Source organism: Oryzias latipes, chromosome 9, assembly GCF_053564925.1.
Source record: "Oryzias latipes strain Hd-rR chromosome 9, Olatipes_Hd-rR_3.1".
Classification (NCBI taxonomy): Eukaryota; Metazoa; Chordata; class Actinopteri; order Beloniformes; family Adrianichthyidae; genus Oryzias; species Oryzias latipes.
This window is the reverse complement of record NC_136245.1, coordinates 24901487-24916494: the sequence shown is the minus strand read 5'-3', so window position 1 is coordinate 24916494 and position 15008 is coordinate 24901487. Positions and strand designations below refer to the sequence as shown.

The 15008-nt window shown below is 36.3% G+C and overlaps 1 protein-coding gene across 5 annotated transcripts in view; it reads right to left on the bottom strand.

Moving 5' to 3' along the window:
• The window catches only part of ccser1 (coiled-coil serine-rich protein 1), a 128176-nt gene that overhangs the window by 100059 nt on the left and 13109 nt on the right, over window positions 1-15008 (bottom strand). For all 5 annotated transcript variants that reach the window (XM_020705831.3, XM_011479001.4, XM_011479006.4 and 2 more), the window contains exons 4-6: window positions 13323-13507; window positions 6211-6301; window positions 2897-3002 (exon numbers count right to left, since the gene is read on the bottom strand). In XM_020705831.3, coding sequence (XP_020561490.1) covers window positions 2897-3002; window positions 6211-6301; window positions 13323-13507 — 382 coding nt within the window. The remainder of the gene's footprint in view (window positions 1-2896; window positions 3003-6210; window positions 6302-13322; window positions 13508-15008) is intronic.

Sequence of the window (15008 nt, the reverse complement as noted above, 5' to 3'; positions counted from 1 at the left end):
CTGCAGCAGATGAATGCTCACGGCTACAGCTGACTCATCTCACTAAAATGCAGAATGGACTCATCAAAGGCTAAAGCCAAAAGACAATCAATAGTTGTCTTATTTTGCTTTTGCACTGTGTTAAATGGGCTTCAGCAATGATTAAAGCATGCTTGGGTCTTACAACATTAAACCAAAGACAGTACAACATGAATACAGATAAAGCTGAGACACATCAGTAAGCCAGACTGCTAATGTCAGTATGCATGGTTCCTATAGGCACAGTTGCACTCTTGCACACTTTTATTGGCATCAATTTAATGCTGTACTCTTTGACTGAAGATGAAACCCGTGTTGATGTTTTTGGTATTTCCAGGTTGCAGTACGTCAGTCAAAGGAAGCCCAATCAAAGTGGGGAAAATTGGTTTCAGCTGAATGACATTTCAGCTTCAGTTTTGTATAAAAGTGGGGGGAAAATGCAAATATCTGTGAGTGTGTTCAGGAATGAGAGGTCCTCCACTGCCTTCAGAGACAAGTGAGACTTCAGTGTAAATGAAGGAACCAATAAATTGTCGGAGAAAATCCTCTGTCGGGTTGAAAAGGTCACCTCATGAGCTGCATCGCACTTTCTGGAGGCAGAAAAGGTTTCTCTTTGGGGCTGACACTTTCAACAAGTGTCACAAACATGATCAAAATATTACAAAAATTTCTAACAAACCAAAATGCCAGGCAACCTCAGTGCCGCAACGTCAAGCATATATCATTCATCTCTACTTATACACTCTTCACATAGGTTGACCTACATTTTCCATATAAAACCTGTCTATTCAAAAGCAAGCATGTTTAAAAAGATGCATTTAGCCTGCGGATCCCAGCAAGAAAAATATAATAAATAAAACTAGATGATGGAAAGAGACACATTAAAAGGTAAAGTAATAATCAACTCTGCAGGCTTGTCTGACAGGCCACAGGATGGCTCTACCAGTGATACAACCTGTTATTACCCACTGGCTCCATAAAACCAAATAAGCCTTATCCACAGAGCTGCTCCATATGAGAGTACCGGTACACATCTTTGTGCAGATGAGTGCGAGGATGTGCAGTGGTCACATCAAACCATGCGTGAGATAATCAGTGACAGCGGTACTCATACGCAGAAACTGAAACTGTAAAAATGTTCTTTCAGCAGTAAGCTACCGGAAGATAGAAGAGAACAGAAATACATACTTGCATATTTATTCAAAGGGAATTCATTTATTTATTGAGCATCTCCGGCTCTGTCTCATCTCAAAGGGACAGAAAGGCATAAAATATCTTGCACACTTGCACAGAGCAGCCAAGATCAGCGGTTCCAGAAATAGACAATAACCCTCCATCTTTCTCTCTGTTTGTTGTCACACAGCAATTGAGAGTGAGGTGTAAAAAGAAAAAACAAATAAACTATAGGGTGTAATGTGATATAGGTATGGTATCCAGAAAATAGTTGCCCTGTGGGTAATTGCATCAAAACAGATCCCTGAGCCCTCCATATGCCCAAACAGTACAAGGCTGCCTTCTGTTTTAGGTCAGCCAATTCCAGACCATGGCCCAGTTTTGGTTTCAGCTACTGCCCTGTTATAATGCTGTGACCACAACATTGTCCAATAACAGATGGCATGGACGTGGCCTTTATGATGATAAAAGCACAGTTGACCATAAATAATTACCTAAAGATAAAACTCCTTTTTGGTAATTTCATGCTGCTTCAATTTTGATTAATTTAAACCCATTTGACTGTCATTTCTCTTCACTGTTGTTGGACTTCGTTTTTTTATTTGACTGAATCAAAATGTCACCACAGTAATCCATGTACATGAGCTTCAAATTGGCAGATGCAAAAATAAATAAAAAGTAAATAAACTGGCTTTTGTAAAACATTACAAATTAAATGCCTCAAAAATAAAGGGAGGATTGAATGAACATCTTTGAATGATAACAGAATTCGGCTGCATCTTTGACTTGTAATTTGAAAATATTATTGAGAAATTACTCATCTTCTTTTGATTTCAGGGATTTTAATTCAGTAAGTTTTTCTAATTCATAAAATAACTGATTGAAGATCATGTCAAATACTCTTGGCTCACCATTAATATGAATACACCAAAAAGAAATTGGGTCAGCTGAAGATCGCACCAATGGATCTTCAGTTTTTGAATAGTTTTGAAGCAAACCAATTGCTTACTTTTTCAAAAGCCCATGAGAATTTCTCTACTCAATCAATTTTTTGGTTTTCTACATTTAGGTGCATCTTTTTTTTAATAAATAATCTGTTTTTTATAGTCTCTCTGTTTCCTGGAGTCCTGCATAGCATTCTGAATAAACCCAATTACATGACATTTATTTATAGACTTCCTGTCTATAGTTTAAATTTATTGCTACTATTAGTCACAAAAAGAGAGACTCTTTTACTGGTGCCCTGTAATTGTAATTCAGAGGACAATTTAGCTCGAAATATTCACACAAAAACATCCATAGTATTTTCCTAGATTTACCAGCAAGCAAACCACCATATTTTTCCAGAGTATAAGTCACAGCAGCCGTTTACAAAACACAATGGAGTACAAGTACAAGTATATTAGCCCAACATGCAAATTATTCAGATAACCATAGCATAAAGAACATGCTAACAAGTCGACTAAACGCTTTATATCACTTCAAATCACTAAATCTGTTGAATTCTTCATCTTTTGGGTTACATTGGAACAATTCCGCCAAGCCTGACATAAGACTGAGCAGCTCTTCTTCTTCTGTATTACTGTGAGTGGTAAATGCTGTTACACACACCTACAGTGCCCTCTAGTGGTTGATGCCATTTATTTTTTTAAATTACATATAAGTCACACGAAAAAATATGACAAATATAAAAGACAAGATTTACCTTTGATTGCATTCTTTGCCTGGAATTCGGTCTCCAGGTGTATCCATGGGAGATGGCAGAAGGTTGAGACAAGAGGTCAAAGACTGGCTGGAGTCTTCTCTAGATACTGTGGACAAACCCAGAAATGAATAAAAATCACTACACTGTAGGTGCACTTAAGCTGCTTCTCTTATCAGGACACCTTTTAGTCTGCAGCATTTCATACTTTGTACTTCCTTCTTTTTGTTGTTGAAAATAATGATATCTCTGTTTGAATGGTACATTTACCACGGTTAGGTAAGGTAGGAGACACAAGTAAAGATTTGGCATTTCCACAAAGCTTTGATTTTAAGACTTGCAACATTGAACACTGCTGGCCATAAATTGCAGTGAAACAGCTTTCTTTTTAATAAAGGCTTCAACAAGCCACAAGAGAGAGATAAAAAATGTGAAGCACCAGAGAGTCTGCAAGAGTGGGGGTTGTAGGGTAGGTGAAGATCCAGTTGTGTACGTCCGCGTGAGTAAATCGTTGAGCACATATCTAAAAATGGTTGCACTGTGTTCCAAGTTGAATGCATACGAGTTTCTTTAAATGACTCCCTTTCATTATCTAGAAGAACCTTACTCTTTTATTGCTAACACCAAGTCTAAGACCCCTGACTTTATGAGAACGATTCATCAAATCTTTAATTTCATGCTACAGTCTGCAAACCATTAGCTCTGATGCCTAAGCATGCACACTCGTGTGCTAGTGTGTATTAATGATGGTACCTCCCTTTAGCTTTGAATCATGGAGTCCCTGTAGAGACGCTATTATTGTGTGTGTGAGTGTGTGTACTTTGTGTGAGTAGGAGCTCTCAGTCCACACCTAACCTCTCCTGCAGTGCAGGAAATGCTGTTTATTAGGGATAAAGCTGCTGTTGTAGTTCTAATTCAATCTGTTACTTAGCATTTTCTTTCACTTAGCTGCAAACCGAACTACTTCGTGAGCCAGAGAGGTACTTAAATGAGCCCAGGAGATAAATAAACGAGAACCTAAAAAAATTCTAAATTAGGTGGAGTTTCTTTTGTTAGCTTTTCAACACAAATAAGCTTTTATATACATAGATTACAGGTCATGTACAGATTTTATGCTGCCACAATCTCCCCACAGATTATAAACTGTTCCCTTCTTCCGTCATCAGACATATAACAAGTTGTCACTCCCTCTTTGAACTCATTTCCAAAACTTACACTTTTGTACCTGTCTTTGCTCCATTGTCTCCCATCTCAATAGTTCAGTACAAACCAGAATTTAAGCACTACGAACATTTTGAATGTTTAATATTTTGCTAAATATTTTGTACTATTTAGAGCATTTATTAACTATTCCTAAGAGCTAATGTATTTTAAAGATCATATTCAGGTTTAAAACTCTTTTCATAATTATGTGTTATGGTTTAGTTTTCCAAGGGCATTATTATTGTCCTTAAATATTTTTAATACAATTCCATAAGAATTACTATTTAAGTATTTATTGGAGAAGTTTTTACATATAGCTGTAACCTTTTGTAACTATGAAAATGAGTATTTTTGTATGAAATGTTTACTTTTTGTTCAAAAAATATTGCAGTTCCTGACTTTTCTTACTTTGAGATGAACTGCTCTTATCAAATAACAATGGCTAAGAACCAACAAGCTAGGCTATTTTTGAAGGGTTCATTGGTTCACCAATAAGTGTGTGTGGCTGAGGCAGCAGAGCTCTATCTGAATCTACTGGTGCAACAAATGAAGTCCACTTTTCCTGCACATCCTCCAGCCTTCCATTGCTGCTATCAAGTCTTCAACAGAGCACTCCACACTAACAATGAGTAAGCAGGTGCCACCCTGCTCATTCTTTCTCTCTGAGCACAAACTCCACATGCATGCTAAGACATTCAGTGTATAGAAGGTGCCCTGCATGTATAAGGCACAGAGATATTAACATGTTGGCCACAGGACCTCAGCTTTAGATGCATAAAATGAATGATGCTTTCGAGTTCATTTCAATCAAACCTAAGATAGTAGCATACCAAATCAATGCTGTGTGCTACTGAGATATTTTAACAATGTGAGGAGCCTAAAATCACTGACTGTATCTGAGAACAGTACTGAGCAAGTGTGAAGTCACCCCTAGAAGATAACTTGCTTCCGGTTCCAACGATATAAAGCCAATTCAGTCACCATGTTTTTGCAACACCGCCATTTTGGAAACAGACAGATTGGTCGGAATCAACATTTCTACAGCAAGCGCTCTCGCCAATCAGGTGTGAGCTTGTTGGAAGTCCACCCCCTTTCCATTGAAGGCAGGCTCAGGAGAATCTGTTCAACGTTTTGAACATTCCACACAAGACCACATGCTAAAATTACACAAATGCAAGAAATTTAAGCCAGTAATAACTTAAGTATTAACTTGTCAATTTTTCATAAATGGTGACTGATATCATTTCTAGCTCAAATTCACTCAACTAAGTAGATCCTCATGTTTTAAACAAATATTTACAAGCAAGGATTAATATTAAAAAAATAAGTAATACAGTATTGTTAAGCATGTAAAGATATTCACAAAGGTTTCAAGATATATCTCTCTTTTGCAAATGTCAGTTATTTGTCTATCATGAAACCAAAAAAGTATATTATTGAAGCAATAATGTATGACAAACAAATTCATGGATTTAGGAGCTATGCAATTGAGCTACATGAGCATTCATTTTATCCACAAACATGAAAGCATCGTCCTGCTCTCCAACTGTATGACATGTTTGTGTTATGTATGAACATGAGCTGACAGTACTATTTGCACTCCATGCCCTTCTGTGGAATGGCGTGAAGACTCATTCTTATTAGACAGCTCACCCTTATGGCATTGTTTATGTTACTGAAAAGCCAAAACAACCCAGAAATAAAGTGCTGTAAATGAAGCAGTTGCTTCAATGTCATGACACTTGATGATGGAGGGCAGGAAAAGACTAGGGAGACTGGAATAAATATAAATGTGGATTAATGAGCAAACTGAGAAACAGGCAGTGGGTAGAACAACAGCAGAGAAATGAGGAAGTTTAAAAATAAATAAATAAAAAAACACCAAGAGGGAAAAGGAAGAAATCCACACAGGAACAGGGAAATGTGAGCAGATGCTGACTTCTATAAAATGAGGAAGAGATGCATTTGTGAGGGAAAGGAGAAGCTCTGAAACGTATTGTTTAATTTATCTCGACTATACATTAGAACTCATTGAAATCAACATCTACAAGAAAGCAAAGGCAGTGTTCACAGCTACACTAAGGCAGAAATGTAAAAGAAAAAAGAAAAGTTACCATGTCGATGTCTCTGATCATCGGAGTAGTCAAGGTCCAACATGAGATCATCCTCATCCAGTTCTGATGAACCCAGGTTGTTCAGAACATCCTGTTGAGAGAGAAGTAAAATTCTCTCAACATTATCATTACTTACTTATCATCACTTTGCTTATGTTATTTATACTGCTCAATATGCTAATTTTTCCATTATTGCTGAATACAAAACTATAAACAACTTTTCTCTTCTTTTTTGTCTAGGGATGACTTTGGTTTGCTAAGTGAAAGAAAGACGATGCCAAGTGAGCATATTGTGTTGTGCAACATCTGTCAGCTTTAGCCATGCTTGACAAGCAGAAGCTAGCTGCTGAACAAACCAGAAAAACTTTGCCAATCTGCAGGATTCAATCCCCTCGACAAAGAGAGGCAGCTCATTGTTTAGTCATGCAATTTCCAAAACCATATGATCCTGAGGAAGTTTAATTTTACTTGTACGGGCTCTAAAAGTTTAATAAAAGAAATGAGTGAAATCAACAGCTTAATTTTTTGTATTCCTTTGCATAAACCGATGAGTGAGACTGATGCTCCTTGTCAATACTGATATCATTAATCAAAATTCTGACTCTGCTGCTAATTTAAATGTTTAAACAAATGTGAAAATAATCAAGAACATCAAGGTGATCAGTCTAAAAAAAGACATACATTTTTCACAAGATAAAAATCTTTTATGGATGTTTTTTCCCAGTGTCTTGCCCTGAAAAAAAAAAGCATAAATTGCAGACGTGGTTATAAAACTACCTGAAATGGATTTTTTCCCCCAGCATTTCTGTCTTAAGTGACTAATAGCTGCAGCAGTCATGTAGCATCACTTGATGCCAAATACCCCCCCCCCCATTTCCTTACAGCCTTTCACTAAAAGCCCCTATGTTGTTTAGATACTAAGATGTTAGAGTGATATGGAAAAATGTTTATTTGGATTCCAAATGTTCCAAATGTCAACACTGCCCTCTAGTGATCATATAAGTAACAAAGAGAGAAAAAAATGACAGTTAATAACTTATAATAGGTACTGTCAGAATATTGTCAATTAAAGAGTCCAAATTCAATGAAGAAATATAGAAAAAATAGAAATACATTCTACATTTTACTTTTTTGAATGATCAAACAGTTGGATTTTATTAGGCTGGACAATATCATAAAAGCATTTTTATCAATATTTTTGCAATGGCTGAAAAAATGACATAAAAATTATTCTATCAATCAGTAAGTATTTTAATCACAAAAAATGAATTTGAACTTTCTTACAGATAATGAAAAACACTTTGGAAGCAAGCAAATGTTGTATATCTACTACTTAATTATAATCACAAAGTGCTTAACAACACTTGTCAAAAACGACACAAAAACTGGATAAATAATATCTAAAAGATGTCAACAAACATAAAATAAAAAGCCATCACAATCCATCTCTTAGAAGAATCTTTAAAAGCTTACGATTTGGAACATCTCTCCACAAAGGCAGATTTATGCAATGCCTTTAAATATATCAAAAACCAGATAAATGACCCTTTTTAGCTCTCATAATTCTTGTTTGCACATAAACAACCACTAGACCCACCCCAGATTGAATGCTATCCATCTTAGAGCAAGAGCACTCTCATACAGTGATGATTCTCCCTATTTAACAACACCTCACAGATCATGTATTTAGCCATTAAGAGACTATTTATCTGTAATTAAAAAAAAAAACTGGATAATGTCCAAAAAGTGACATTTTTCTTGTTTTTTTTATTCCAGAACAGTGTCAGAAATAAAGACAAAAAGAACAGTTCAACGCGGTGCACTTTAACATCAAATATAACTAGCGGTTAAACATTTTTTTGAACAGATAGTGGTTTTTAACTGCAGCTCACAGCTTTCATCTAAAACCAAATTACCCATTTTTATGATCCTCTTTAGACACAGAAATGTGTTAATATAACCCAAAAACAACTCAGAATGTCACCTTTCTACCACAAATATGTGATTGAGAAGGGATAAAACCTCGACTCAATAAAGATAATATGAGATTCTGGTCTCATTAAAAGACAGCTCCATCTCCTAACTGGCAAACAAAATGACACCCAGAGCACAGATGAAGGGAAGCGGCAGGTTCTCTCTGTCCATTAAAAGCCAGTGGTTGCTCTTCCCACTCAGTTTAAATCACATATTCAGTCAATGAAAATTACATGTTTTCACTGCTTTAGGGTGGCAAATGCATTAAGATGAAGGGAGAGCAATTTCGTTTTTCAGCCAGGTATTATAGCCTCTGGCAACGGAAAATATACACACAAGCAAATGGCTTTCATTCTTTTTGAGTGGGCACTTCACAGCCAGTTGTGTTTACAATGTTCCTGAGGGCACAGATGATTGAATGTCCAGTCAAATTGGAAATCAGTTTGTTGAATAAAACCTGTGTGATGAAATAATGTCCCTGCAAAGTTGTCTCCCAGTTTATCACCTGACATTTGTCTTTTTCGAGCAATTTCTCATGCTAGCACACATTAATCAGTCATTCCAGTGCTATGTAAACATCTGTCTCCTATTCAATAAACAGCACTATTTAACATTTCAGAGATGCACTCCTAAATTCCTACAATTTATAACCCTTGTTCTACAACAGATTGGATCACTACGCATATTTTACATCAATTTTAGTGTAAAAGACGGTAAAGATGCAGAACAACAAAATCTGACCACTATCAAATCAATCCTAGATGTGGTTTTTAAGATTTCTGGGTATTTTCTGTCCTTTTTCTGTTCCTGCTGTGCAAAAAATAAAAATATCTGCTTGTTTTCCAGCATACTTTTACACTCACTATGACAAGTAATCAAAACAGCATAAAAGTTGTTTACATGCGGGAGCAGCAGGTACAGCTTCCCACACCTCTTCTGATTTCTGGAATAAAGAGTCAAAGCAACAGAAATGTTTGCAAGAACACATTTTAAACTGCAGTCCCTCACAATATGGCTTTTAAGCAGCGCAAGGTAAAACACCAAACTCTTCCCAACCATGGAGTATGAATTGTTAGCTGAAGTTGGCTGGTAGTTAAAAGGGCCGAACTACCACAGCTGCACATCCGCTCAGTTGCTGACAAAAGCACAAGCTTTCATCAGCATCTCAGTTATAACTATATGACACATGGCTATTTTTTTATAGTTTTTCCTTTATTTTAACTTACCCTTCACAAAACAATATATTACAATCTAAAATAAATTCACATAATTGAATTCAATTATGTTGCGCAACATTGCTTTAATGGTGTAGCAAAGAAAAACAAGGGAGCTGCAGACTGAGTTCAGGTACTTCTGCACATTTCAATCAACAAAGAACTCATTACACTTAAAGGTCCGTCTGTTTTTAGATGTATATGTCGTAAAAAAATAATAATAATACATTAGCTGACTTAATATGAAAGTTAAGATTGCAAAATAAAGCAATAAAATAAAGCACTGTTGGAATAAGCACTACAGATTTAACACCACATCTTCATCCAGATTTTCTTTTGTTTTGTTTATTTCACATATTGAATTTTATGAATCTAATAGAATAGAACTGAATAGAAAATGTGCTTAAAAATAAAAAGACATATGTTTTCTCTGTTTTTTATTTGAACATAGGCCTTGATTTTTGCTTGATCTTACTGCATTGTGACTTTCTGAACAGATGTCCACAGCTATGACCAGTTCGAGGTTTTGATGACCAACTGCAAACCTTGCACTGACAAAATATTTTGTTCAAACTTGAGGCTCTGTATTTCCAAACTGTACTGCATCAGTTTCATGTTCTGTAAGCATAAGTGGCTAATAATTGAAACCATCCCTTTTTTTGCATTTGATGATTATTTTTTACTATTCTGGCTCAGAGAGGAAGAGTCCGTTTCATGATTTCAGCAAGTGCCACTTATGTCAATTAGATTAAACAAGGCTTCAGTTGGACTGGAGAGCACTATCTAGCAAACAAGCTGCTAAGCAACTGTTGAAATGTGTGAGTAAGAAAGTCAAAGCAAAGTGGATTACAGCTGAAATGTTCTGCCACATTGCATGCCCCACTCCAGCACAGACAAAGTGCACATTTAGGCGCGTTTCTAAGAAAAGAGAGCATTTCTAGAAAAGTTTATATGTAATTCATTTTTTATTAAATCATTTGGAATGCAGTCGCTATCCGACTGCCACAGTATTATTGTTGCTATATATATTAAAGGCTTAAAAAAAAGACAATACCAACTGAAATGATTTAACCATAAAGCTGCTAAAACAAGTACAGGTTGCACGGTGGCGCAGTGGTTAGTGCTCTCGCCTCACAGCAAGCATTAGCAAGTGGGTTTTCCCTCCCACAGAACAAAAACAGGCTTCATAGGTGGCTTGATGACTCCAAATTGCCCTTAGGTGTGCACGTGCGTGTGATTGTGTGGCAACCTGTTCAGGGTGTATCCCCACCTTGGCCCAACGGTACCTGCGCTGGCCCCAGCAGCCCAGTGACCCCCAAAGGCTTTCAGGAGGTTCTGAAGATGGATCGATGGGGTTTATTCACTTCAAAGAAGCTCTTCAACGTAGATTTACACATATAACAAAGCTTATGAAATTTGAATTTACTTCACAATAACGTGTTTTGCTGCAAAGCTCAAAGCGTATGCATACTCTGTCCTGCCGAGGTGTCATGACCCATCAGCTTTTTTTTTTTTATCACATTAACACCAGAGTGACCCACAAACCAAAAAAAAAAGGATAGACAGTTGCAATTATTGAATTAATGCCCTAAAATATGACTGAAAGCTCAGGCAGGAGCAACAGCTAATGTTTCTAAATAATGTGGGTTTCACCAGCTCCAAATGGAACGAACCTCTAAACTTTGAAAGCACACTTCCCAGGCTCTCACCTTTCTTGAATGGCTCAGTCCACTGAAGGGCCCTTCAAAAGCATGGAGGAGGAAAGAAGATTACACCGTATTTAAAGAGGTGTAAGTCACCAGGCTGCGGTGGTAACGAACAAAGCGATGTGCTCTGTTTAATCTCAGGAGAAAACCTTGTCGTCGGTGGTACAGTCAATGGGATTGGTTTAAACTAGTTTGGCTCCCTCAAAGAACGACTGGGAATGTTGTTGGAAAAGCAGCCCAGGCACAGTACGAGCTGCCAGGAACAGAAGTGGGTCTTGTAGAGGCATACGTCAACAAAGGACTAACGCAATATGTTGGCAAACGAAGCAAACACAACGCCTCAACGGAACAAAAGACTCAACTTGACAGAAAAATAAAGAAGTTTTTCTAAGAACATTATACATTGACTCTCTGAAATTCAGAAGTTTCTCTGGAATGGCTTTCAACTTCAAAACAACCCTTTTACTGTATGTGTTTATGCACTGTCAAAGCCGTTTTCATATATTTTACAGTACTGATAATGCTTGCACTTGATAAGCATTCCTGGCAATAGTTTGTTGAGAAAGGCTTCCTGGCTGCTTTTTGCATTCATTGTTGAGTATTGTTGTGCTTGTGTGTTTTTGTGGGTCAGTGGGGTCAAACAAACACAGACCCGCAGCTATTTGACACAGAGGAAAGGGGAGGCAGCACGCAGCGATGAGACCTGCTTGAGATATATTAATCCTCACACCCCCTTTGTGGTGTTATTGGCTGGTGGCAACATCCAACGCACTGCAACCTTGAAGCATCTTGAGCAATGAAATATAATATTTGTGGAGCATTTGTTTTCGGTTAAGAAAACTGCTTTTGCATAACTATTGACTTAAACTAAAGGACATTTGGAAATTTCAATTGTAAATTATGAATTCTTAAATGAAAAACTAACAGAAATTGTGATTTTTGTCCAAAAAAAGAAAATTATGCCATTCATTAAAAATAGATTTGTGGATTGAATAGATGTTGGCTAGGTTGAAATTTTACATTTCAATCAGGTTTCATTTATCACCAAAACATTTTAAATAAATGTACATTCCAAAACTTGTTTTATTCAATAGATTTCATAAATCTTGTGTTTTAATTTGAACAAGGGTGGAGCTAGCATTACTAAAACGGGTCTTTAAAAGACATAAAGCGAAGCACTATATAGGCACATAATATTTAAGGTCTTTATGGTTTTATATAAAAACAAGTTGCACATTTTTCAATAAGAAGAGACAAGAAGTGGCAATTAAAGAAAAATAGAATATTATTGCCTTAGTTCATCATTTGATCCTAAAATAAAGAATAATATAAAAAATATATATTTTTATATTGTCTTAAATATTGTGCTACAAGTGAGGGGGAAAAAACTAAATTGTTTTTATTTTGACTTATTCTCTTACAAATTTCTGTTAATTGACCTTTAAAACATTTTACCACTGTTTTTTTTTCTTTTGAACCCTCCCAAATAAGTATATATATGTGGATTTGTTGAATCCTTTTAAAAAGTAAAGAATGCACAAGTGTTAACAATCATACTGTTTTTATCTGTTCTCCCCATTTAGTGAGGCTACTTTTCTATAAAATAAACCACTTTCCTTGATTGACAGAGCTTTTAGCTGTGAAGTAGAAGTCCCAGAAGCAGACAAATGTAATTTTTCTTGGATCTGCAATATAGGAGTAAATGCAAATTCAAACCAGACCGAGAAGACTTTTCCGTCATTTCACTGAGAGTCAAGCAAGGTTTCCAGATGGAAATAATGTAAACTATTAAAGGTGTTTTTATGGAGCTTATTCAAATAAAAATACTACTTTTCTAAAAAGGTTTTTTGTAGAATATAAAACTACTCACATTAAACATAGTTTTATTTGCAAATCTAATAATGAATTTAGAAAATAATGTAAATCCCATTGTACTGTTTTCATGCATGAGCTGCATGAATGAAAATGTTTTATACAAAACAAAACTTGTTCATTTTTTCTGATGGTTTTACATTGCTTATTTAAATTAGTAAATATTTTGGGGTGTAGTAGGGGGTTATTTTTTTATCTCATTTAGTTTCACATTTTGCTTACAGTTTCTTTTTTAGCATTTTTAGTTTTTAAAATGTTAATACTTCAAATCAAGTTATTTCTTCTGCTTTTATCATGTACTTTGTTGGCATTAAAATGAAGGCAAAAAGCTCAGCCCAGGACTTACCAGACTTCCCATTTTAGACGACGAGGAGTTGTTTCTGTGTTTGAGTAAACCGCATCCTTCCATGCCCGGAGCATCGCTTTGGTTTCCATGGATACGAGGCCCACCAGCCCCCTCAGATGAGGAGCGCAAACGCCTTTCCATTCGCATCACCTCGTGGTATGGGCTGGCACTGCTACACAAAGAAGCTGGAGACAAAAAGAAAGAAAATGCCTAAGCCAGACACTCATTTTAGATCAAGCAGCTAAAATATTATTATCTGTTTTATCAATTTCTAACACAGTTAGAGCCTTTTGTCATCTGGTGAACAGTGTTTCTCTCATATAAGTAAATGAAAAAGCTTTTTCAGCCTTTTAAATTAGGTTAAATATGTCCTCATATGAAACTGTTCAGCTATATTATAAAATGTTTTTTATTTATAATATTTATTGTTTGGCGGTAATCAGGTTTTATGTGAGTACCTGCACCAAGAGGGTTGCACAATAACTAAAACAAAAGAATAAATGTAAAATTCCACAGGAAATATATTCTGAGCCAGACAGGCGGAGTATCATCATAACTGCTGAAATATGCAGAATACAAACAAACAAACAGACGATTCCTTTTGTCTCTACACAGAACTGCGTTTTTGCAAAGCAGGACGTAATGCCAACTGTTTTCTCTCATCCTCTTTTTTCATCTCCACCTCCACCCACACAGAGGTGCACACAAACAAAGATACCTTTCCCCTCACACTGAATGTTTTTTACACACCTTTATTCTTGCAAAATTGGTTGGTATTGTTTAGTAATCATAGACTTACCAATAATCCATTAACATTTTTAATTTCACAGAATTACAGGCGTACAAACCATATCACAAAGACAAATGACACCGAGTCTGTTTTATCATAACTTGTTGTCACAGAAACCATCAGGTAAACAAACTTTGATTGTTTTTTTCATAGGCATACTGACAGTTTCTATTATTTAGAGTTGGCAATGTTTATCCTCATTGAGTGAAATAATTAAAAGCTATTAACAGACTCCTGATTACAAGCAGTTGGATCTGCCATGATCTGGTTTGTAATATAACATTTATTTTAAAATGAAAATAAGCTGATGTCAATTACAATAAAACAGGAATAAGCCCATTTGAGGTGACATGTGATTCTTTTGGATTTGATCAATATTTACCGTAATGCGCTCACAGCCCTGCGGCTTATTCTGTGACGCGGCTAATTTATGGATTTGATTGGCGGCCGCCATGTACGAACATTCGGGCTCGGTGAATGGTTTTGTATGCGCCATCCACCACCAAGCACAAGTCATTTGTTTTAACACACCTCTGAGCAGCCAAACAGCATGGAGGTCACTTCAGGTCTTAGACACTTCAGTCATGGTTCAACAAAAAGAAACACGCATGCCCGGCCGCATCCCAGAATCCTTTGGTGCCATTAGACCCAACGTGCACTTGATCGCCGCTACGATATGATAAAGCTTTCAAGTTAAAAGCAATCGTTAAAAGCAGCGTGAAAAAATCCCCCATCAGTAAATGGAAATGGAATTTCTCAAAAGATAAAAAATTAAGAAGAAACTGTGAGTCTACTATAATCAGGAATACATTCCAAGGCTTAGACCTACCAAGGCCATAAAACCCTTTTGGCAGATCTTTTTAAGACGATTAAGGATCTGGCTTCACTTTGGATGG